This window comes from Gasterosteus aculeatus, chromosome 10 (genome assembly GCF_964276395.1).
Source record: "Gasterosteus aculeatus chromosome 10, fGasAcu3.hap1.1, whole genome shotgun sequence".
NCBI lineage: Eukaryota > Metazoa > Chordata > Actinopteri > Perciformes > Gasterosteidae > Gasterosteus > Gasterosteus aculeatus.
This window is the reverse complement of record NC_135697.1, coordinates 12,921,441-12,944,255: the sequence shown is the minus strand read 5'-3', so window position 1 is coordinate 12,944,255 and position 22,815 is coordinate 12,921,441. Positions and strand designations below refer to the sequence as shown.

The 22,815-nt window shown below is 44.0% G+C and overlaps 1 protein-coding gene across 39 annotated transcripts in view; it reads right to left on the bottom strand.

Annotated features, from left to right (window-relative positions):
- The window catches only part of adgrb2 (adhesion G protein-coupled receptor B2), a 158,320-nt gene that overhangs the window by 32,200 nt on the left and 103,305 nt on the right, over positions 1–22,815 (bottom strand). For all 39 annotated transcript variants that reach the window (XR_013450928.1, XM_078081120.1, XM_078081134.1 and 36 more), the window contains 6 exons: positions 13,805–13,931; positions 5,733–5,836; positions 5,264–5,366; positions 4,789–4,939; positions 2,180–2,249; positions 1,156–1,222 (listed from right to left, as the gene is read on the bottom strand). Coding sequence is in view for 38 of the 39 variants with exons in the window: in XM_078081120.1 (XP_077937246.1) it covers positions 1,156–1,222; positions 2,180–2,249; positions 4,789–4,939; positions 5,264–5,366; positions 5,733–5,836; positions 13,805–13,931 (622 nt within the window). In the remaining variant the exon portion in view is untranslated. The remainder of the gene's footprint in view (positions 1–1,155; positions 1,223–2,179; positions 2,250–4,788; positions 4,940–5,263; positions 5,367–5,732; positions 5,837–13,804; positions 13,932–22,815) is intronic.

The following is a 22,815-nucleotide window of genomic DNA, read 5'->3' as shown; positions in this document are numbered from 1 at the left end:
CTGCTACTTGCCCGGGGCTAGCTTGATTAATTAGAAAAGAGACCTGTGGGAAGGCCCGCTCTCATTACAGGTGTTTGTTGGGAGTGGGGCCCCAGCAACAACACCGGGGGCCCGGGGACTGTTACAGGACATAGCAGCTGGGGTGTGGAGTGTAAATCGACATTGTGGAGGTGGAGGGAGGTTGGATTCGATCCAAGAAACAACAGGCGGACACACAAAGTATGAGGATAACTGTGCTTCAAATTGGCAAAATGTCTGACCTTTTTAGCGCTTAAAAGTGGATTCCCCAAATGCTCAACCATTCTTGTATTATAATGCGGTAGTTTTACAATTAGTAATGTATGTACAATACATACGATAAAGCTCCAATCCTGTGCTAATGTTTTATAGAATTGTTTTTTTTCCACTATGTAGCCTTTAAATAATAGTAGTACTGGAAGCCACAACATTGCAATAATCATGAATTTTCAGCACTATATAATCCTGCGTTCCCTCGGGTCCCAAACTGTCAAACTGTCTCTCTCGTCAGGAATTTACTTAAAAAACAGGCATATCGCTCTCCAAACCGGTGACGCTTTCTGATCCACGCTTCTTTACTTTCATGGTGCTACACAGCGAGGCAGCAAGCAACAAGGAATAAAACCCCAACATGTGAGCAGAAACACAATAACAGCAGCAGTGGCGGCAGCAGCAATTACCAAACTAACGTTCCGCACCCTGTCCAGATTTATTAAGCATGGTGGTGGAAATATCCACTCAGGGATTCATTCTGCAGGAATGATTCTCCTTGAAACAGCCACATACAGCAGCACACAACAGATGATTAGAGCACCACTGAGATGCAATCAAGGCACTCAATTTTGTTGGAGAACAATACAAAGCTATATGTTATTGCATTGTAAACGTCTGTTTTTTTTACCAATTGGGAAAAGGGTAACAAAGCGAACATTATCATGATTGCGGTGCACATCGTGAGTCACATATTCTTGCTTTACAACACAAATGACTCATACATTGAATGTGGGGGGGAAGTGAAAGGAGAAGGACACACCCTCAGAGGTCACCTGCAGCTGCTTTAAATGCAGGCTAACTTTGAAGACACGTTAGTACGATTATATCATAATCCCGTTGAGAGGATCCGTCGGACAGACTCACCAGCACGATGACCGCGGCTGGCCCAACGAAGGCATAAAGCAGGCCGCCCTCCAAGGACAACCAGCAGCTAAAAGGGGGGAAAAAGAGCACAGAGTAACATTCAGGACTCGCATTTCACTGGTTGTGAGCGCAGAGCACTTGAACACAAGTAGTAAGCCGACAATTAAGGATCTTGGATTTCCTAAGTGACGGATAATTTCTATTGCTGGGTAAGTGCTCGACTCTGTAAATATTGCCCTCCGTGCCATGCAAATGTATTATGTACATTACCTAAAACATACCCCCAAACTGTAAATGCTCTTGTGGAACTTAATGAGTGTAAATGTGTCCTCCGGTGATGTCATCAGAGCATACTGAAGCCCTGCTGGTGTCTTAATTGCGGCTCAATAAAAAAAGGCCTAGAAGCTAATATCCACTCCTTTTCTTAATGAGATGTTGGGTAAAGAAAGAGGGAACAAAGTCGTAAACGTGTTTTCATTGAATCCTTCACACCCTTAACGGGGTAACAGGGCTCTTTGTTGGCAAACATAGTTTAACAGAAACAGTAATTGTCAATAATTGTGCTGCTTCAAAGTAAACATCCAAAATGCGCTTCACATATGCCTCACGGCTGTTTCTTCAATGAGATCAATTCAAATTGAGTGTTAAGCTTTTTATCTTAGTAATGGAGTCTCAAATAAACAATATTTTCTCCCACAGTCAGAATATTCAGTTTTTTGCAATTGAGAGATATCTGCGTTTGCGTTTAAAGTGGCACTCACTTTGAATAAGGTGATGTCATATACTCTTAGTATTATTAGTAGTAGTATTAGTACTGTTTGTTGTTCTTGGAGCGGAGCCTGCGCTGAATCCATAACCACCTCGGGTGAGTGGTTAAAAATGCATTCAGATACTAGTTTATGAAATGAAGCTTGGCTAAAAGGCCTTCATGGAGAAGGCCAGAAAAGGCCGTGAATGTGCTAATAAGTCAGGCGGCGTTGGGGACAGTGCAGGGGTGGGGGGGGGTCGGAGAGCGGGTACTCACTAGCTCGCTGTGCCGTATCCTCTCGCTCTGGTGAACCCCACCGACACCGCTACCACGAGAGCTGGAAGACCTGCAGGAACGCAGAGAGGGGAAGATCAAAAGGGCGAGACAAAAGATAAAAGGGAGCCTCGATGGGGACTGTGAAGCTTGTCGGCCGAATACAATTCTCGAGTTGCGAACGACTCCGCGTGGATCGTTGCCGTTCGAAGGTTAAGAAGGCGCGCGATGGCGCGCTACGTGTGCACGTGAGATTGAAACCGAGTCGCGGCTTTGTAGGCGGCTACGCGTGCTTCCCCGACACGCAGGTCCAGCAGCATGACAACTGGGCTTAGGTCGCGGCTCCTTGCAGGGACAGAAGCTCTGATGGCGAGCAACTCCATGAATGTGGGCATGTGAGACGGAAAGAGAGTGCATAAAAACGTGAGCTATGACTAGAAATGGTCAATGGTCAATCATTTGTGAATTAATTAGCTGAATCATCCACGGTGTGTGTGTGTGTGTGTGTGTGTGTGTGTTTGTGAAAATGAATGTCACAGAGTACGCGCCAGAAAAAAGAAGGAAGTATGCTGGGCTCGGTAATGAGCTTGGCTCTGAAATGTTCAAGTAATTAACAAAGCTGTGATTATGGCTGCAAATGAAAAGCAATTAGAAAAAGTCACATTAACATTAACAAATAAGATGGTGGGGAGCCAGGCTGCTTCTCTAGCCGCCGAACGCAATGTTCCCTTCTGCCGTTCACTGACGTATAATACGGTGAAGGCGGACACATACGTAACGCGGACATGTCCTGCTAATCTAACACAGCTCCAGGCAGCCCAAAATCCTCTGTTTCCATGGCAACCGATGTCAATCACAACATCTGGGGAGGAAAAATGGTCGGAAAGGGGGGACGTGATCGGGGAGAAGCTGTTTGATCAGGGGATACATGTACAGCTGCCCCTGCGTACCCCTTCCTCCCCCTCCTCCCCCTCCTCCCCCTCCTCCCCACACACACTGACACTATCTCCCCCTCCATCTGTCACTGTAAAACAATCTATACATTCTCTGTATCAGGTAAGGGCATTGATGACTTGGCAGATAAGACTGGTGGGATCAATATCCAGCGAAATGAACAGACGGTGTGTGTGTGTGTGTGTGTGTCAGACAATGGGGTTAGAGTGTGTGGTTGTAGTTTCCAAGGATATATCTTGAAACATCTGGCCTGTGTTGAGCAGATGTTATCATGTGTTCTAATTATCCGCAAACATCACTGGTGCCTATTGCGAGTGAAGCATAATAAAGTGACACGCAGGGTAAATGGGACAAAGGTGACGCTCGGCTGAAAGGAGAGGGATTATTTTTAGAGTTAATTCTGTGAGTGTAAATGCCTGTGAAAGTTCACTTCTAGCTTTGGCTGTAATTAGTAGCATTATATTAAAAACTGTAATGACTGTCTTCCAGGAAATTGATTCCTTAATGTAGTCAAATAATAGCCAAGTAAATGGGGGGGAAAATTGGAACAGCGGAAATGAAGGTTATTCAATATAATTCAGCAAACACTTGTCAGAACTCTAGTTGTCAGAACTACAACATGAAAATCGGTTACATTTTTAGATGGAAAAAGAAAAAAAAACACGTCATGCCGCTTTCCATCACAAGTCAAACAACAAGCACCATCAAATTCATGAAAGCTATGGGGAAAATTCTCCTTCACACAAAGAGCCAAGCGCCGAGAGAAACTTACCTATGAGTTACAGCGGATTAAACTGAATAGTCTATTTGAAAATGCATAAAGTAGAAAAGTTTAAGCCGTTACTCGTATATGCTCATACCTTTGAAGGCTGTTGCAAAATAAACTCAAATTGCAGCTGTTCAGAAGTAGAGTTCTATGAGCTACATATTCATAATTCGCCTCAGTAGAAGAAGCAGGAAAGCTTAAGAGCAAAGTACTGTGCTTTTGTGGAAAACTATTATAGCCATTTAGAAGTACCAATGGATCCTACATTTAGTATCCATTCCGATTTTGAAGAACACTTCGACAGGTGTCAATATCAGTTCAGTTCCCTGTTGGAAATTGTGTTTAAAACATTCTAAATATAGCGTACAACTTTTCTTGTCTTTAGGTTGGCTAAATAATCTTTTGCTGCTCTTCTTATCCGCGGCAGTATATATCGATTTGCTCTTATCTTTTTTCTCCAAACCGGGGGGGTCGGCGGCATCCGCGGCGGGTAACACAAAGGTCACGGATAATGCCGCAATCCATCTGAACCAGTTGGAAATTTCGACGTGAACGCCGCCTGAAGTCGTGCTGCAGTCACGCCAACGAGATAGCGGCGGTAAAATGCTGCTCATTGTCGAGCCTGTGATGTGGCACACATACAGTAGCACCCTAGTAACGCCATGACGTTGCTATGGCGTTCAGAACGCAGTCAACTTAGGCCCATTGTGAAGGTAAATGAAAGGCATCTCTTCGAAAGAAGACATCGAATGAGCCCGCTCGACGTTCTCAAGGAAGCGTACGGAGGGAGAGCAATTTAGTCAACAAAGAAAAACGACTTTGGAAATGAGGTAACTACGGGACGATTTCATGTATCACATCACAGCATCGCATGCAAGAACAAAACGCTCACCCCAGCCGAGGCACAGGAAACGCTTGCGAATGAGTCGTGACCTCATTTTGCCAAGGACAGCGAGATACGACTGCCACGCCTCCGTCAGCACCCAGCAGAAGGATGCCAAGAAGAAGAAGTGCAGGAACGCGGCAGTCACAGTACATAGACCCTAAAACAGAAAAGAAACAAAAAAAACTTGTAGACCCCTTTGCAAAGAAACGTAAAAACTAGTCATAATGAATCATCTAATACGGTTGTTCAGCCAGTGCAAATGAAACCTACGCAAAAGAAAGAGGATGAAAGGATAAAAAGCAGTGCGATCAAGCTAATCCTGTTCAGAACGTCTAGACCTTTTTATTTCCAGTTATTGAAAAAATGCTTGTTCGAGAACACTTTGAATGGGATTGTGATTGCGTTGATTATCGTTTATGGGGGGGGAGGATGTTCGGGAGCAGAATGTTTCGTCTGTGTTGTTCCGCGCACACTGCCTCACCTTGCTAAGGGTTTGAGATTGTCCCACCAGAATCAATAAATTGGAGGCCAAAATGGAGAGGCAAAAATTCACCAAGATTATGGATCTCTCCGAACGTATGTACCTACAGAGCAGAGGAGAAGAAAGAAGACAGAGAGAGAGAGAGGGAGGAACAGCGGGGACAGACATACGAGATGAGTATTAATGACAGATTAACAGACTGAACAGTATCTTTTTGGACATTGTACAGAGTCATTAGCCTGATTCTACCATCTGTCATGTGTGCCACCAAAAACTAATCACCGCCCCCGCTGCTGTAGTTGAACCATTTGTTCCTTATTAGGCCTCGTTGGAGTTTTGGCAGAGCAAAGGACACACACACAAATTGCATTTTTGCATTTATTGGTGCTTTGGATTGCAAATGGGAAAAAAAAAATCCCCCTCCGGCTGCAAAAGGAATGTGTCTGTATGGTCAGCGTTGCTCGCGTACCTCCAGAAGGCAGCGTAGATTAGCAGCAGGATGAGAAGAGCGGTGCAGGAAACGCCACAGCCCACCATGAGGGGCAGAGAGGGCATGCTGGTAGGACCCATGTCCTGACGAGGGAAAAGATATGGAAAAGGAAGGAGAGAAGAGAAAGGGCGAAGGGTTATTTATATATGCAAGGTCAAGTATTATCCCACACCGGTCCCCACTACAAAAAGACAGCAAAATAGTCACAATTAGAGCATCCAAAGCAGAAGTCATGTAGAATATTTCCAAGTAAGAATGAGTGTGTGCGTCACGATTACAGGATGAATTAAATAAATGAAAACACCATGGCGGCAACCAGTCAATCCCGTTAATCATGCACGTGTTCGCTGTTTTACTTTGTCACTAATCTCCCCTGTCATTTCAGTTCCTGTCCTCGCGTTCCTCCTGATCCTACACTCGCTGCAACCTGCACTTAATCACCTGGCCCCGGTTCCCCCCCCCGGCCCCTCTGCCAACCCCACAAATAGAGTCCGCTGCTCCCCGTTTGGCTGCCAGATCTCCTTGTGTCACCCCGTGTACTCATTGCTCTACAGTATTTCCTTCCAGCGTTTGCTTCTGTGGTTGATGACTTTGTCTGCTCTTGACTTTTGGATTTTGCCGGCTCCCCGTTGGTGTTGTTTGCCTCCATCGACGGACCTCCTGTGTATGACGACCTCTTGCCAGATAAAGGACCTTGCCTACTACGTCTCCTGTGTCTCTGTTCCGGCCCAGAACGGTTGCAGTAAACCAAATGAACACCCTGCTTCGTTGAAATATACTTAAAAATAGTTATTGACACCATAAACTCTTGTTAACGATGATAACTGAGAAAATAAACCCAGTGAGAAATAGGGCAATTTAAAAAAAATAGACCATCCAATTACTTTTTGAAGCCAGATGAAACGCCCTGACGATGGTTATTAGACAGAATGGAAGTTTAAGGCACTGCTACAGACTTCTAAGTAAGACAGTGATTTTGTGTTGTTAAATTTCCTTTCGTGCTTAATGAAGTCTGCACTAAAATGACTGTAAGGTATGAATTAGCTTTGTTTTCCATCATAATAATGAAAGCCTATTGTTCTCAATGACTGAAATATTTCCTAAGTCGTTCTTCTGAAGAAGAAAACAGCACCTTCAGAAAAATATTTAAAATTTTAATTATAAATTGTATATTCTGTTTCATAGACTCGGTCAGCATGCGAAAGGGATACAAGAGCCCATAAATAGATAGCTACAATGTAAAATGGATTCATGTGTGAGGGAGAGTGACTACAGATTGCAATAGAATCCTGTTTTCTTTTATCTTTTCCTTTATAGATAATAATAATTGTAGACATACTTCCCTGTTTGGAGGTGCAGTTTAACTTAAGTCTAAGTCTTCCTGAGTTGTAATCTCTTCGACAGACCCTTTTAATTGCATTATACCTAATAATTACATGCAATCATGACTTGGTGATGTATGGAGGATGGAGCTGGAGAATAACAAATAATTATCCTAATATCAAAGCTCCCGTTTGTTGGAAGAAACTATACCACTTGGCTTAAACCTATGCACCTCTTACAGATTCAACTCACATTCGCTTTAAGAGATAAGGTTGTCGACGTAGAGATGGTACAGACGCAAGCGTTGCAACTACTTACAACCATTGTATACTTTCAGCCAAACAAGACTGAAAGCACTCAACCGTAGGGCATAATTGTACGATTTAGGTCATTCGGGTGTTCAGCGGGCCTCTGATATGATTCTCTCCCGAGGTGAGCCTTTGAAAGGATGAGGAAGAGACAAATGAAGCCGCATGGCGAGCGTACACCCCGCCGAGTCCCAAATGGGCTTAATGTTTGCCCTGCTTTCAAGTTCTCAATCACACAATTTACCTCAATTTACCTCCTAGTGTGTCTGGCCTTCCCTTTTCGTCCCAGCAGTGTAGCACAGAACACAGACGCTGTACAAGGTGTCTTTAACAGCAGAATAAGTAGATATTTAAACACAAAGGTAATTGAAAGTCCAGGTTCGAGCTGCATGAATGCATTTGTGTGTCTATTCAACAGGAGCCAAAGGCGAGAAAAGACACAGGGAGGACTAAAGAATGCATACTCAAAAGGAGAAGGAAAGATATTTGGAGAGAGATGAAGAGGGAACATTTGAGCACCCCTAAGATAAAGCAAAGGATTGTGGGAGGGAAAAATAGAGACAGCGTCAAAGCGACTCTTTTAGTGGTTTTCCCTGGAATCATCAAAGGTAGCCTATTTCTCTGGAGGAGAGTGGAATCGGGTGGAATACCAATATGGCCAGCACGCACAAAGACACGGGGAGGGGAATCGCAATAAAAACCACCTAATAATAAAGGAGCGACCCGCAAGAAGAACAGAAAGAGGGGGAGACCACAGAGGCTCTTTGATATAACGTCGAGAGGAAGGTCAAAGGATTTGCAGGCATTTGTTTTTTAGTGGTCTGATGGATCAAACACGCGAGATGCAAAGGAACAAGCGCAGACGCACGCGCCCAACGACACCATCACCCCCCCACACACGTACAAATAAGAGCGCTGAATTTCCTTTTTCAGTCCCCTTTCGTCGGTCAGAAATGAACCTCTAACGGTAAGTAATGGAACCAATTACACCTGTACTTGTCATGTACTAGATACACATTCACAAATTGTCCAACAGCACTTAATTGTGGCAATTTGTTAAGTGTTCTAAGTGTCCTTAATTTGTGTTGCCAGGTAACGAGTGTATGATGAGAAGTGGAAGAAAAAGAAATTAAAAGGAAACGCCCACACAAACACAATATCACAGGCCCCAGGCTCCAAGCGATAACACAAATGCCCTGCTCTGAATATAGTCATATTATGTTGCAGTTGGAAGGGGAAGTGTATTTGTTGCGTGTGTGTGTGTATGTGTGTGTGTGTGTGAGGGACCAGAAAAGCACACGGAGAAAGCGCAGATTATAAAGCGTGTGCTGAGGCTCTGCCGTGTACGGCCAGGCTCCCCTGGGCAGCTTGGCTACCATGTGATGGAGACGATAGCTATTTTCAGCTCAGGAAGTTTAACCTACTTATCTCCTCTCGCTGACACTCCTCCACCCTCCAATGTTACTGGCCAGCCTCCTCCTTCCGTTTATCTCCCTCTCTGTGTCTCTTCTTAGCCCATTTCCTCCTTCACCTTCTTACTCACACCTCAGCAGCAGGTCTCTCAAATTCTCCTCGCTAATCATTTTCGATCGACTCGTCCGGGGAGATCATCGAGATTTATAAATTGTTTCCAGGTCGTACCCCAAATGCATCTTTTAGATGGAAAATATCTGCACTTGCTAAAACTCCATAGGACAGCTCGCAGTAAGTGTGTGTGTTTTCGTGCACTAATCACCACTCTGCTCATGTGATGTGGCCATTTAGGCTCTGACGATGCTACGTCTGTTGGAAAATCTTGGAAAAGGTCCATTTTCATAGTGCTTCTTGGGAGCACACCACAAAAAGGCACCACAGGGCTTTTCATCCGTTTCTTCACAAAACCGCTGTAATTACCGATACTGAACCCGATCCATGTGAAGGTTTGTTTGGTCAGCTTAAAAACTACTTTGCAGAGTTCCGGGGCCAGACTGGGCTCATGCTTACAGCAATCACTCGCTGTTCTGTGAGGCTGAACTTAAGCACAGCTGAGCTTTTTAAATGAATGCTAATGCCAGCCTGCTAACATCCTGACCACAGCAATGCTAACAGGTTGGTGTTAAGCAGGCGTAAAGTTCATTGCTTTGTATCGTATTGCCCGGCTCAATTTAGCTTGTCGGCGTGCACATTTGGTTAATTAGAATTTAACAGCTGATGCTGAGATTGAAGGATATGCTATTGATATGATATTTTGCTGAGATTTGAAAATAACGCCCAAAATATTTAAACTGCTCGGTTAAAGCTGCTATAATCAACATAGGCTTATTCGGATTGGAGAAGATGTCATTTTACTTGTTGGTGGATTTCCCCCCCCACACACACACACATTAGTGCTGTCAAAATTGCTCAAAAATGACGTTTGAATATTCGCTTAAAAAAAAAAACACAAATTCAAATATATTCGAATATCTGGTTGCGCATTAGGCACGTCAATAACAGGACAAATAAATACGACAACGAGGCATAACTACTTGTATAGGTCATTTATTTAAGTTTAAACCGATTTAACAACATATTACCTACACAAAAATAAGTAAATTAACTAACGGCCAAGACCGAAGACCTCTCTCTCTCTCTCTCTCTCTCTAAGTTTGTGCTGTAAAAACTTTTCCTTGCCATGAAACGGCAAATAATCAAAGCGGTGCATGAAGCTGTTGTAGCCTATCTGGTCTATTTTATTTGTGCAATATAGTCAGTACAGACGGAAGGAAGGCAAGGCTAAAGGGAGACTGAATACCGGACTTACATTTATTTTGTTGCCGGAAAACTACTCAGGATTACGGCCAACATCGATCAGTTCAAGCCAGATGTGTAAATACACTGAACTGACTGCTCATAGACGTCACTGAAGACTCACGTGACTGATGACCGACAACCACACATGCAGACTGTGGCACGGCACAAAACTCACCCATCTTTCCATCTGGTGTTCCTGCTATTCAGTTGCCTGTTTGGCTGTGACGGCAGTAAATGACACCTGCGATATGCTGAATCAATTCAGCAGAGCCTTAAGGGTTTCAGCTTGACGGACTCTGGCCTCTCGTGAGCCTCTGGTCGGTGTGTGACATCCAGGAGAGCCCCATTTGAGTTCTGCTCTGCTTGTTGAAGCAATATTAGCGACAACCTGTAGGCCTTATGCAAACACTATTTGATATCAAAGCTATTAGGACGATATACTAATTCTTTGGCTCAGTCATAGACACTATAACAGGCTTTGTTGGTTAACACTAATCGGATCAAATTCCATCCACGGGGTCAGCAAAAGGACACAAGCCCCGCCCCGCTGTCTGCTTTGGAAGGAAAACGAGGGAATACAAAATGAAATCTACGTCTAAAAATAATCCCCTTGTGAATAGTTAAAAATAACAATTCTGTTGCTGTGTCAAAAGTATCAAATGATTCATCTTATCAAATCTATCCTACCGGGGGTCCGCCATTAAGCCAGAGAAACGCCGCTAAATAATTTAACCTGTGTACTCTCAGATGATCTCCCCAGTTAGTAAATAACCTTCAATTAATGCAACGGGGGATCCAAACACTCTAATGCAATTCCATGCAGAGCCTCCCATCATTGTAGCAACCCTGATCTTTTGATTACAGTTGACAAGTGCGAGGTATTTGCATCCTCTAACCTTGTCTCGCTCGATCTAGGGCAGCCCTCGCTTTCTTTGCTAAACCACTGTCTGCAGTTAAGCAGTAACAACCGTCGCGTGCCGCTTGAATCATCGCCATCATCCCTCGGCAGTCGAATCGGGCAAGTTGACCGTCCTTTTCCGAGAAACACAACCGCCTGCGTGATGTTTTCTTTGTGATTAGGTGCTGGCGAGCACTAAGTGACAGGAGAGGACCACAGACTTCAGTAGACCAGATCGTCACAGCCGAACAGCAGTTCGCCCGACAGGTAAAAGAATCCGTGAGCGATGTTTTACAGCAGAGGCAGAGATCACTTCACATAGTCTCCTCGCTTTGATGCAGTAATTGCCTCAAAGATGAATTATGGAAATGTTGCCCCCCCCCCCCCCCCCTCTCCCATCTCTTCCTAACTAATGTGGGTGTGTGTATGTGTGCTCATCCCCACTGAGTGGATCAAGGTCTCAGGTGTTGACTGAATCGCCGACCTCCTCCCTCACATTTCCGGTTACCTGCTTAGGCGAGCACAAGCCGCGGCTCCCACTTTAAAAACGTGTTTGGAAGACGTGTCTAATAAAGTGGCGACCAAGTGCACACGTCAACACAAAGAAGGCAGCCGACGCACAACTCGACAGGTTTAACCCTGGGCTCTGAATGTTACAACAGACTTTCACCAAGCCGATGCCTCCTTCCGCTCCAGATCCCGCCACACCCTCTGGCGCCGCTGAGGCGATGCGACCCGGCGCGTCCGCAGGGTGCGTGTTCCCAGTTCCGCAGTCGTTTCGGGGGATTGAGTGGCTCTGTTCATTGTGCGGCGTTGTGACTTCCCTCAATCAACTGCTCTTTCTCCCTCTCTCTCTCTCTCCTCGGTTTCCCTGAAGTAACAGCCTCTGTCTTGTGTCTGATAGCGAAGGTCCCTCTACAGACACACAACAGGGTACTCACACGCAATGTGTGTGCAGGCTGCAGCGCACACAGAAATCTCAGAGGCCACAGAAAGTAAACAGGATTAAGCGGCTATCCCTCGCTTCACTGTAAACTGCCTGTAATGGCAACGCCGCTTCTAAATCCCTCCATCTCTTCCCCCACCCCCCCATCTCCCGTTTCTATTAAACATGGAGGTTAATCCTCAACCCCCCCTGCCCCTCGCGCTGTGGCCCCCCCGGATAAGCTGTCAGAGCTGGGCTGCTGATACAAACTGGACACAGCACAGTGTGAGTTTTAGTGTCCACATTAAAGCGCCCCCCCCCCCTCCCCTCTCCATGCACACTTGCATGTTCCTTTGTCCTTTATGAACAAACAGTGGCCCCCGAAGCAACAAAGTTGACTTGACAAGTGGTGACTGGAAGCCACAGACACACACAGACTGACCCCGTACCTTCCGGTCTCCAGCGCTGGCTAATGGCGAGCTGAATAGCGAATCACTAATGACTAACGCGCTCTTCACAGATATTACACAAAAAAAGTCAATGTGTTTTTTCTCTCCTCGCCCTCTTTCACCAAACGCGGTCGACCTGCTTGCTGTGGAAAGCAAAAGTCAATATTGTTCAGTTGGAAGAGGAGTCCCAGGAAGCCGGAACGGCAGCGGGAGTGGCCCATTGAGAGCGTAGGTCAGAGCCATTGTGTTTTTCCTACATAATGGGAATTAATGTTTCCCCTTGTTCAGTGAAAGGTGCCAGACCCTTGTGAAGTAATTCAAGGTTTGAGGTACAAAATAATGAATAACTGCAGTCATTCCCCTGGAGGGCATCACCTTATTTTGACCCTCTTTACACTTAATAAAAAAAAAAGAAAGGATATGAAATGTCCAGAGGAGGAGGCAGGCAGGCAAAATAAAATGAAAACTCTTACTGCTACAGTGGGACCTGCATGACATCCATCAAGTGCCTTCTGTTTCACATGGGTTTACAAAAGGCTTCCTTCCTTTCTAAAAGTCTTCATTTAACAGTTTGAGTCTTTGCAATTGTTTGGGACTCAAGTATTTGATTCATGAAAAAGAACTCAAAGATAAAGAAGGCTGTACAAAAATAATCCGATGGAGAAAAACTGACGTAAAAATAACTGATGGAGCTGCCTCTCATTGGCCGACTTTCGTCTTGGAAGTAACCGTCCCACTCTGAATACATCTGGTTCTTTGATAAAGAAGCAAGTATACGACCCAAGTCTCCTATAGTGCAGTGGCTCCAAAGCAGGTGTAGATCATAAATTGTGGTTAAGCGCGTACAGTCATACGCTGACCAACCAAGTGAGGTCCATGGAGCGAAGAAGGTGGCAGTGATGAAGATGATCTGTCAGGGTTTTAGATAACCATTAAGGCAACTACAAGATAAGGGTCATGGTAGTAGAACAGACAGAAACAACAAAAATAAAACGTCTTAAATCACGTCAAACACACTCGGCCTGCCAGCAGGTCTATTCGTAGACACACAGCTTTTTCCCTGCAGGCATAATCAGACACAGACACAATGAAAATCCAATCACACAGAAGTCCTGCGTTGAACAACCTGACCTTCGATAGGTTGAAGCACATAAAAAGTTTCAAAACGTAAAGAGCGACCACCAATCAACCAACAAATTAGACAAGCATCAAGGCACCCGGATCAAAACCGTGACAATGTTATGGAGAAAGACAGCCATATGAAGACAATAAATAGCATTCTCGGCATCCCATCATATCCCTGACCGCTGGAAGTGACCCCCGTCGGCCCCCACACCCCCACAGAGCACATCGGGATGTACAGGCAGGTGACTCACCGGGTCTTTAGCTTGCTGCGCTAACACGGCGTAGGTGGAAATCCTGCTGCAGAGGCATTTGGTGTGGACGGTGGTTGACGCGAGCGTTTGGCAGCCTTCTGTGCCCCAGTTTTCCGCACCAGCTTCCCTGGAGGTGGGGAGAAAAGGGGGGGGGAGGCACAAGGGGGACACAAACAGTGGCTGTTGAGACCGGTCACGTGACTGAACACGTCAACGCCAATGTCACAACTCAAAGAAAGCGTGAAAGGAGTAGAGCATCAAGCGAACCCAATCACTTCATCGGGAAGATACTGACGCCCCCCCCTCCCAGCTGGTAAGTCAAGGTCGTAGCGGCCGTTTAACACCCTGAACACTCTTTGTTCTCTTACTTTTTCCACCTCCCTTTTCTAGGAGGAATACTCTAAATAACTCGAGGCCCTGGAGACGGATGAGAAGTGTTGCCCGAGTTAAGGGTAAACAAAGACCATCGCGGCTTAAGTGGTGGATGGGGATTATTCTGCACTAAATGGTCATTTGCTTTGACACGTTACTGGGAAAGAGAGTGCCCGGAATCCCCCCCCCCCCCCCCTCCCCCGTCTACTTCCCTCTAACTGCACTCAACAGGATGTTGAATGTGGCGGTCGATCAATAAGATTCCACCTGAACTAATTACCCTGGCAGATTACTCTGCACATTGACCTTAAATGTAACCGTGGATTAATTCATAATACAGCTATCAAGAGACACATGGGGAGAGCAGCAACACGGGTGTCGGGAGGGCGCCAAAAAGAGAATCACAATATGCACGGGACGGCAGCTCGTGTGCCAAGTTATTACTGCTATTTCTTTCACCACTAACGCTTTAATGGATAACTCAAACACATCCTCCCTAGCTAATAGCAGTGAGCACCCTCAACACTAAACGGAGACAACATGTAATTGAGTCTTGCCTGTATATTGAGATCGCCATAATATGATTTGCATATTATTCAAAATCGTCAAGTCTCTCGAGAGCCTGAAAATACTCAGACTGGCAAAATTGTATCTTTTGTTTGTTTTACATATTAAGGAAATGATGAACTGATTCATTGCTCTTTGTATTTGTGGTATCTTGAGGCAAATATTAAGTGTTACTCTGTCTTTTGGTTGATAAAAAACAGACAGATCGTTTTAAAAGATAACAAGATACCGCTCTTCTTTATTGTTTAAGAACAATGACAAAATAATTGATCAAGTTGGCGTGCTGTATGAGAACTCACTGTGCTCATTTTCATGTATGGAAAAACACAACAAGTTAAATGATATATTTGAGGTAGGATTTTAGGATTTTGTGACTATATTTTGATGATGTAACAATGAAATTATCTCGTCATCTCGCTAATACACAATTTGATCAGCATAACACAAAATGACAAGAATGTATCAACATCAATTCATGTAGTAAAGCACACACACACACACACACACACACACACACATAAACAGTCATTTCACAATGTAATGAATGGCTTTTCGGTACAATCCCCTGCTGATCATTCTCTGCATAGTAACAATAGAGAAGCCATCAGCTAGCGACATGGTGCACAGCTTTGTGTTCGTCTGTGTGTGTCTCTGAACCAAAGAACAAGAGTAGAGGGAATGAGAATGTGCACTTGTTATCTTTTATGAGGGAATTCAAAAAAATATATACATTTTGTGAGGTATTTTCAGGTAACATTTACATTTCCTACTTTTGAAAAAACACGTGGAATCAACTAAATTGACAATGCATCATCCCGCATTAATGCATCCATGCATAGAAAACATCAGTGTGTTTGCAATGTGCAAATGGATTTATTCACACCAGGAAGCAAGAGCCATTGAGGGCACATGTGCATGTCATGCATCAACGATTGTGCGTTACATGCGAAAATGTTACGTATTGTATTATGCTTGTCAGTTTACGTATCGCAAACCAGATGTACATCTGAAATGCATTCATTTACTGACATGGATGGTCTAAATAGATATGAGGAAATATGCATGCGTCAAATGTGGTACGGTTAAGGTCTAAAGTTGAGGCAAACTTTACATTACATTACATTACATTACAGGTCATTTAGCAGACGCTTTTATCCAAAGCGACTTACATTACACTTTAAACCCATGGCTTTTTTCACATTTTTGCCTGGGGAGCAATTAGGGGTTAGGTGTCTTGCTCAGGGACACTTCGACATGGAACATGGGGCAGCCTGGAATCGAACCAACAACCTTGTGCTTCCCAGCACACCTTCTCTAACCCGCGCAAACTGTGATCTTTGTTATTGCAATTCCACCTTGGCAATAGACAGCTGGCGAGGAAGGAATTAAAAATGTCTTTTGTTTTATTTCCGTCGTACTGTAGACCAAGAATGAGCCGAGAGCTGCCGTCGACTGCTGTTACGATGGACAGGTACCAGATGTACAAATAGGTAGACGTGTCACTATCGCTGGTTTATAGGCAATGGTTCCAAATGTATACTGCAAAGATTTCCACCTGGCTTTATCCAAACTAAAATAGTGAGAGTTTGTTTGCTTTGCGATAACAAACTCATCTGTTGTTTGGTCTTCACATTGACAAAGAATTCAGTTTTATTTAATGAGTGTTAGAGTTGGCTTTATTATGACAGGTAGTTATCCATCAGTGCACATGGAGATTACACAGTGCCAAAACCATAGAGGCTGCACAAAGAAGTGCTTCAAGCTCAATGCTAGAAGCACGCCAATACGTACACAATGACAGTATGCTGTGATGTTTACCGTGACCATCGTAATGCAAGAAAAGCATTGAACCTTTTAACTAATTGATAGGTGAGAGGTCAAAGATATTACAATTCACCTCAACGTGTGTGGCATTTCAGTCTGTAGGAAAGTGGTGGCTCATGCTTCTAGCCAAACTGTCACCATAGCTAAAAAGAAAAATGCTTTTAAACAAACCAGCAGCACTTGAAGAGCGCGCTGTTGGAACAAAAGGTCCATAGTAACACATCACCATGCTTTCCCATTTGTTTCCTTAACTGCAAGCTTGAAAAAAAAAAAATAGGAAAAACTTCCTGAACAACAGCGTTAATTGACCTTTTGTGTCTACTGAGAATAAATTGGCACCAACCCTTGACTAAAAGGGTAATGCAATGGAAGCCAATTGCACCCTGTTGAGAAAAAAAAAAAATATATATATATATATATATATATCTCAACACGCTTTGAATTCTGATCACGGTGCAGACTTAAGTCACTGCCCCCAGCTGCTTATTAAATTGAATTCTGGCATGTTGCAAATGCCTCTCATCCAAAGCAACCTCCTATATTTCCGTGGCAGAGATGACAGAATGCATTTAGGAGACAGAGGAGACAGGTATTACACCTTATGATAGAGGTGAGGATGCTGCAAGTGGGCGACATCCAAGATCCTGTCACTGCTATTTGAAATAGTATTACAGGAGCACATGTTGTCGTACACAGCTGTTATCGGTGTAATGAGGATCAACAGTACCAGCTAATTACTTCTGGGGCAAACACTGTCAAATTTGCTTTACTAGATGGCCGTAGCCAAACGTAGTAGTACAGTAGTGACTGTAAATAGGAGGCCCTGAAACCAATGCTCTGTTGCTCACGTCTGACAACATGTGGCATCGCATTTGTATTCCAGTTTAACCCAAAACTATGCAGTCCTTAAAAGATAGTATAAAAATGTTTAATATTCAGAGGATTGTATTGTACGGTCAACGTGCAGAATACGACAGATATAGCGCGATGTTTAAATATGCTAATAATAATAAAACAATGTTTTGACGATAACTTTGACCTGTCATTGTCTGAAACGGATTTCTAGCCGGTGACAGACAGCAAACAGAGAGTTAACGAGTCGTGGACAGAAGGACTAGCGTAAAGGTGAGGACTCGCTGTACCAGAGAGGGATTCTAAGGATCACCGAGTTAAGTGGCTTCACGTGGACACAGTTTTGAAGGGGTTAAAACTCTTAAACTACTACTTAAAAGTAGCATGAAAACCCTTTGATGAAAGTACATCGTAATAATAATCCAGCCCACGTGCAGTATCATATGTCCTCCAATGGCACATCTGTGTACAAAAAGTGTTTTTGTTGTAGATGCACGTTTGACCTCTTCCCAAGGTGGAACAACTTGCAGCGCTTACATTTTCAATAGTACATGAAGATTTATTTCTACATGTAATATGGTTCCATTTAGTCACGTCACAATATAAGCGCAGGTGTTAATAACTAGATCTATTTGGGCTAAATTCCAAACTGATCCGCTCCAATTTAAGGCTCCTGTTGTGCAAGCTGATTCTTTGTTCCTCTCATGACTTACTGGGAACTCGAAAAAAAGAACGGATCCATCGCTAATGCTATTAGAGACACCTGTGCTTTTCCTGCTCTCGGAAAGGTGTGCTGTGAAAAAATACCTTTTGACCGAGATGACCCTGAAAATAAAATATGTGGTAGCAGCAGACAGCATGATATAATATTACTGTGTTTTTAAAAATGTAATAGCAGTCGACCTTCTTCTTAATTTCATCACATTTTGAATGGTGTGTTGACAATCCTTCTGAATTACCATGTGAATGTACGCCAGGGATTTCTTTCCTTATTGAAGCCGCAGAAAGAAAATTTGCAAGCAAAACTATTCTGGTGGATGGAATCTATTGCAGTAGAAATGACCCCCCCCCCCCCCTCTCCCCCAACCGCCAGGGAGCTAGAATGCACATTCACCACTGGCCGTGCACATTGACCTTTCACTCTCTATACAGCCAGAACTCACTGAAGCAAGTCTTCACGTGACACAAATCATCTGTTCTTACTCAACCTTTTACATCACCGATCATGCAGGATTGACGCAGTGTCTTCCACGGGGGGGGGGGGTTTGGCATGGGTTTGCATTGCGGTTCATGGCGGAGTGTGTGCATCAGTATTTTTGACCCAGATCTTAACTGTGTAGGAACTAAGCTCCCCCCCCCACACACTTAGCCTGACGGATGTAAAGTTGGCCCTTATAACCACAAGAACATGCTGTGAGATTATCCCACACTCGCCGTTATGTTATAGACTTATAACGTTATGTCTCAGACGGTTAAGCGTAGATTTTGAAATGTCTTTAAATCTGTTGCGGTTGCTTAAACGTTAAATATGTATCGATGTGAATCCCATGTGTTGTCGGGTGGTTAATGTTATGGTTACATGAATCAGACGTATTTCCTCAGAATACAGTTGTGGTAACGAAGGGAGCCGCCATCACGCAGGTTTATAAAGGTTATTTAAGTGGCTCGCAACCAAATACTCACATATTCATTAACATCTAGTTCCCGTAGTTTCAAATGGGAACTTGAATAGATGCTCTGTTGTTGCCAATCTTGACAACATAAAAGCTGAGTGTTATGTTGTCACACAAGGCCTTTATTCACGCTTCTCCTGTGATTCTCCTGTGAACAGGGTGACTTGTCGTTGACCTCCACCACCCCAATCAGCTTTCTGGCACGACCTTTGGCTAATTTATAAGCTTCTTTCCTGGGATTACCCTTTGTTCCTGGTGTGCAAGCGAGTGAGCTCACCGGAATAGCAGAGATACAGGCTTTGTTGGAGCATTTTAATGGCCTACTGTCCTGACTGCACTGCAAATATGAACAGCAGTATTGCTCCATCTACAACAGAAGATGTGATGAACTCCTCTGTGTCTTGTCAGGGGCTCAAATAGGACTCTTAAGGACCACACGACAGGAGAGCATTAACACAGTGCCCTCTCAGCCTACTTTCAGCTGGCTGAGAGAAAAGAGGATAATGTGCAAATCAACAAGATAAGTATACGGCAAATACGGCACTTGACTCACAAAAAAGATCTTCTAAGGCTGGTCTTGGCGAAGCAAAATCAGTGGGAGGACTTTAACGCAGCAGTTTCAAAATGACCCCATAATAGATCTTAAGGGTTCTTTTAAGTTAAAGATGTTACTTACCAAGTGGTTCTTAAACTGCCATGGTCCGGTGGTAGGCAATGTATGTGAAAGGTCTTCTTTTCCCTCTACTTTTAGCCTTAACCTCAAACACTAATCACTACCAACATCACCCAAGGAAAGTTTTAAAGGCACCATTCCACTCCCACTGGTCACATGGTGATGCAATCAATAAAAGAAGGCATGACATAAAAATAAATAAAAAATAATGAAACAGCAACCAAATACTCTGCTTTACCTAACCTCAACAAGCAAAGAGAAGAAAAACTTTTTATCCATCCAGTCATCCACAATTATCCATGAAGTCCAGAAAGAAATCCTATGTAAACTTCAGACTTCAGACCCAGCGCTGGTTTCGGACTGATCTCAACGAGAAACAGCTACCTCAAGTTCACCGTAAAACCCGGGTGTTCCGCACTGAGAATTGAAGCTATCATGTTGCAGCGCTCTCCAAGGACTGCTGCGATAGCTGGGGAAATGAGCCGACAGCCTGTCCACTTCTGATGCCCAATGGAGGAAGAGCCCACGTAAGCCCTGGTGGCCGACTCCCTCTAGCCCGAGATGGCTCTCTGACACAGTCTTGATCCTTTCTGCTCTGTCGGATGGAAAAGTGGAGCAAGCCCGATCATCCCTACACCCCCCTCCCTCCCCACCTACCCAATGGCTACGCTGTTAAGTGTGTTAGTGTGTGGTTGCTTCTGCGCAAGTGTGTGACGGCGGGGAGATATGAGGAAATATGCACGGGTCAAATGTGGTGAGGTAGCACATTAATACAAGTCCTTTCAATCGCAAGTGGAGTTAAAACAAATGAACAACACTTTCCTTTTTGCCACACTACTGAAAAAGTATACGGACAAACTAAATATTTTAGCACATCACTTGGTCTTGTATAATGCACTTGCGATAGACACTGCATTATCCGGTACATGCCGCATCTATTTTTAGACTCATCTGTTGTCTGTCTCCTAAGGGGTCATACTCTATACAGCATCCAGATGTTTTCTATACGCAACAAGAAAAGGGCCATCAGTGGAGTGAAGATGTCCCCCATGTGGGTTTGCAATGCCAACGGCTGTAATGTTTGATTGAATGCACACAAACAGCTCAGCGTCCACACCACGTGCGTATCAGATGCACTTTGCGACTCACTTCTCGCTCATTTTAATCCGTGCAGCTCTCCGCTGCAGCTCCATGCTGCTAATCTGCAGTTCACTTTGTAACGCTTCGTGTTCAGCTGCCTCTGGACAGGAATAGTCAGTCCGGCAGTGTGTTAGTCAAAAACAACTGGCAAAGGCTAACCAGCTCTACCAACATATCCCACTCGTTCAGTCTGACCTTTGCTAAACTATGGTTTAGATACATGTATACTAGGGCTGTCAACGAATATTCTATATTCTAAATTATTTTCAAATAGTTGTTAAAAACAACTATTCAAATGTGAAAATTAATATTCAAATGTAAAAAGAAAAAAAAAAACGCGGCGCGAGCGTCTGCTTAGCGGGTGGGCGCGCGTCTGACTACTGACTATATATTGCATGAATAAAATAGACTAGATAGGCTACAACAGTTTCATGCACTGCTTTGATTATTTGCTGTTTCATGCCAAGGAACAGTTCTGTGTTTACAGCACAGCTCGCTCAGAGTGTTCAATGTCGGCACTGTTAAACTTTCCGTTTCAATGACCGAATGAAGCCTGACATATTTGGGACAACGATCGCGACCTTAAATTGCTTGCACAAAACTCTTGATCAGCACTCAGCATTTGTTTATTGTTGTCGTTCAATTAAACCGCTTTGTGCAGAGAGCGCGGCGGTGCGAGAGCGAGAGAGATCTGCTGTGTTACTTAATTTTGTGTAGGTGATGTGTTGTTAAATATGTTTAAACTTAAATAAATAACCAACAAGTAGTTATGTCTCGTTGTATTAATTTGTCCTGTTATTCACGTGCCTATAATGTGCAACCATATATTCGAATATATGTCTTTTTTTTAAAGCAAATATTCAAACGTCCTTTTTGAGCAATTTTGCCAGCGCTAATGTAAACACGCAATAGTCTAACTTATGAGGAAAACTCCTCTTAAAATAAAAATATAAATTACATACAGACATAGAGAAGCACATACACATGCATGACCACATGTACATAATCATTCAGTGGACATAATAATCAACCGGATAAAGTTCAGAGTATTAACAGGATACTATAAACTAAATTGGGTGGTTCTGAGTGAAAGAGAAGGGACTTCCCGCTCCTCATCTCTGCTCAAAACTAGCGCTTACAGGACAAATAGGCTGCTGTCAACATGCGGCTTTGCCTTTTTGTGAAAGAGATGTGTTAACATTGTGGCATATTTGAGCAGATCGATCGGGGCCCAAAACCAGCCTCGATCTAGCGTGTCAGATTGAGGGTGCGAGAGCTACTTGTGCTGCTCGCCCGGCCATTTATACACTATGGAGTGATGGGCAATGGGGGCAGGGTGGGCGACCCGGGTCTTTAACCACTGATCCCTGATCGAGCCGAAGACTACTGGGAATTAGAAATAGGATTAGCTGACCCTCAACCCCTCACAAGCTTACTGTCATTTATCCAAGTATAGTATATATTGCATTAATCTCCAACTACTGGGTCATATTTCTTTGAAGCACGCCATCTTTGGCCGGCCTGTAATGCATTTGAGCTTAGTCATTAATACGAGAGTATGTTGGGACTACTATGATTAGAAAGTACACATATGATGTATATTTAAAAATGTATATTTCAATGCCGGCAGAAAAGAGGCGGTTTGTTCCGATTGAAAAGCAGCAGCTATAGAATCAGTGCCGCCGTGGCCCATATACAACACAGCTGTCCATCTATGCATAAGATATGAAAAAGGCTGCACTGTTCAGTTTAGTGTCTACGTCAGCTGGGCTTTAGCCAGAGCTCCCACTCTGAGAGAGAGTGAGGGTCAAAACACGCAGATACCGACGGCAAGGTCAGCAAACCAAATAGCAAAGAGAGACCGAACATCCTCATCAGCAGAAAAATGACGGAGACAGAAACGAGAGAGA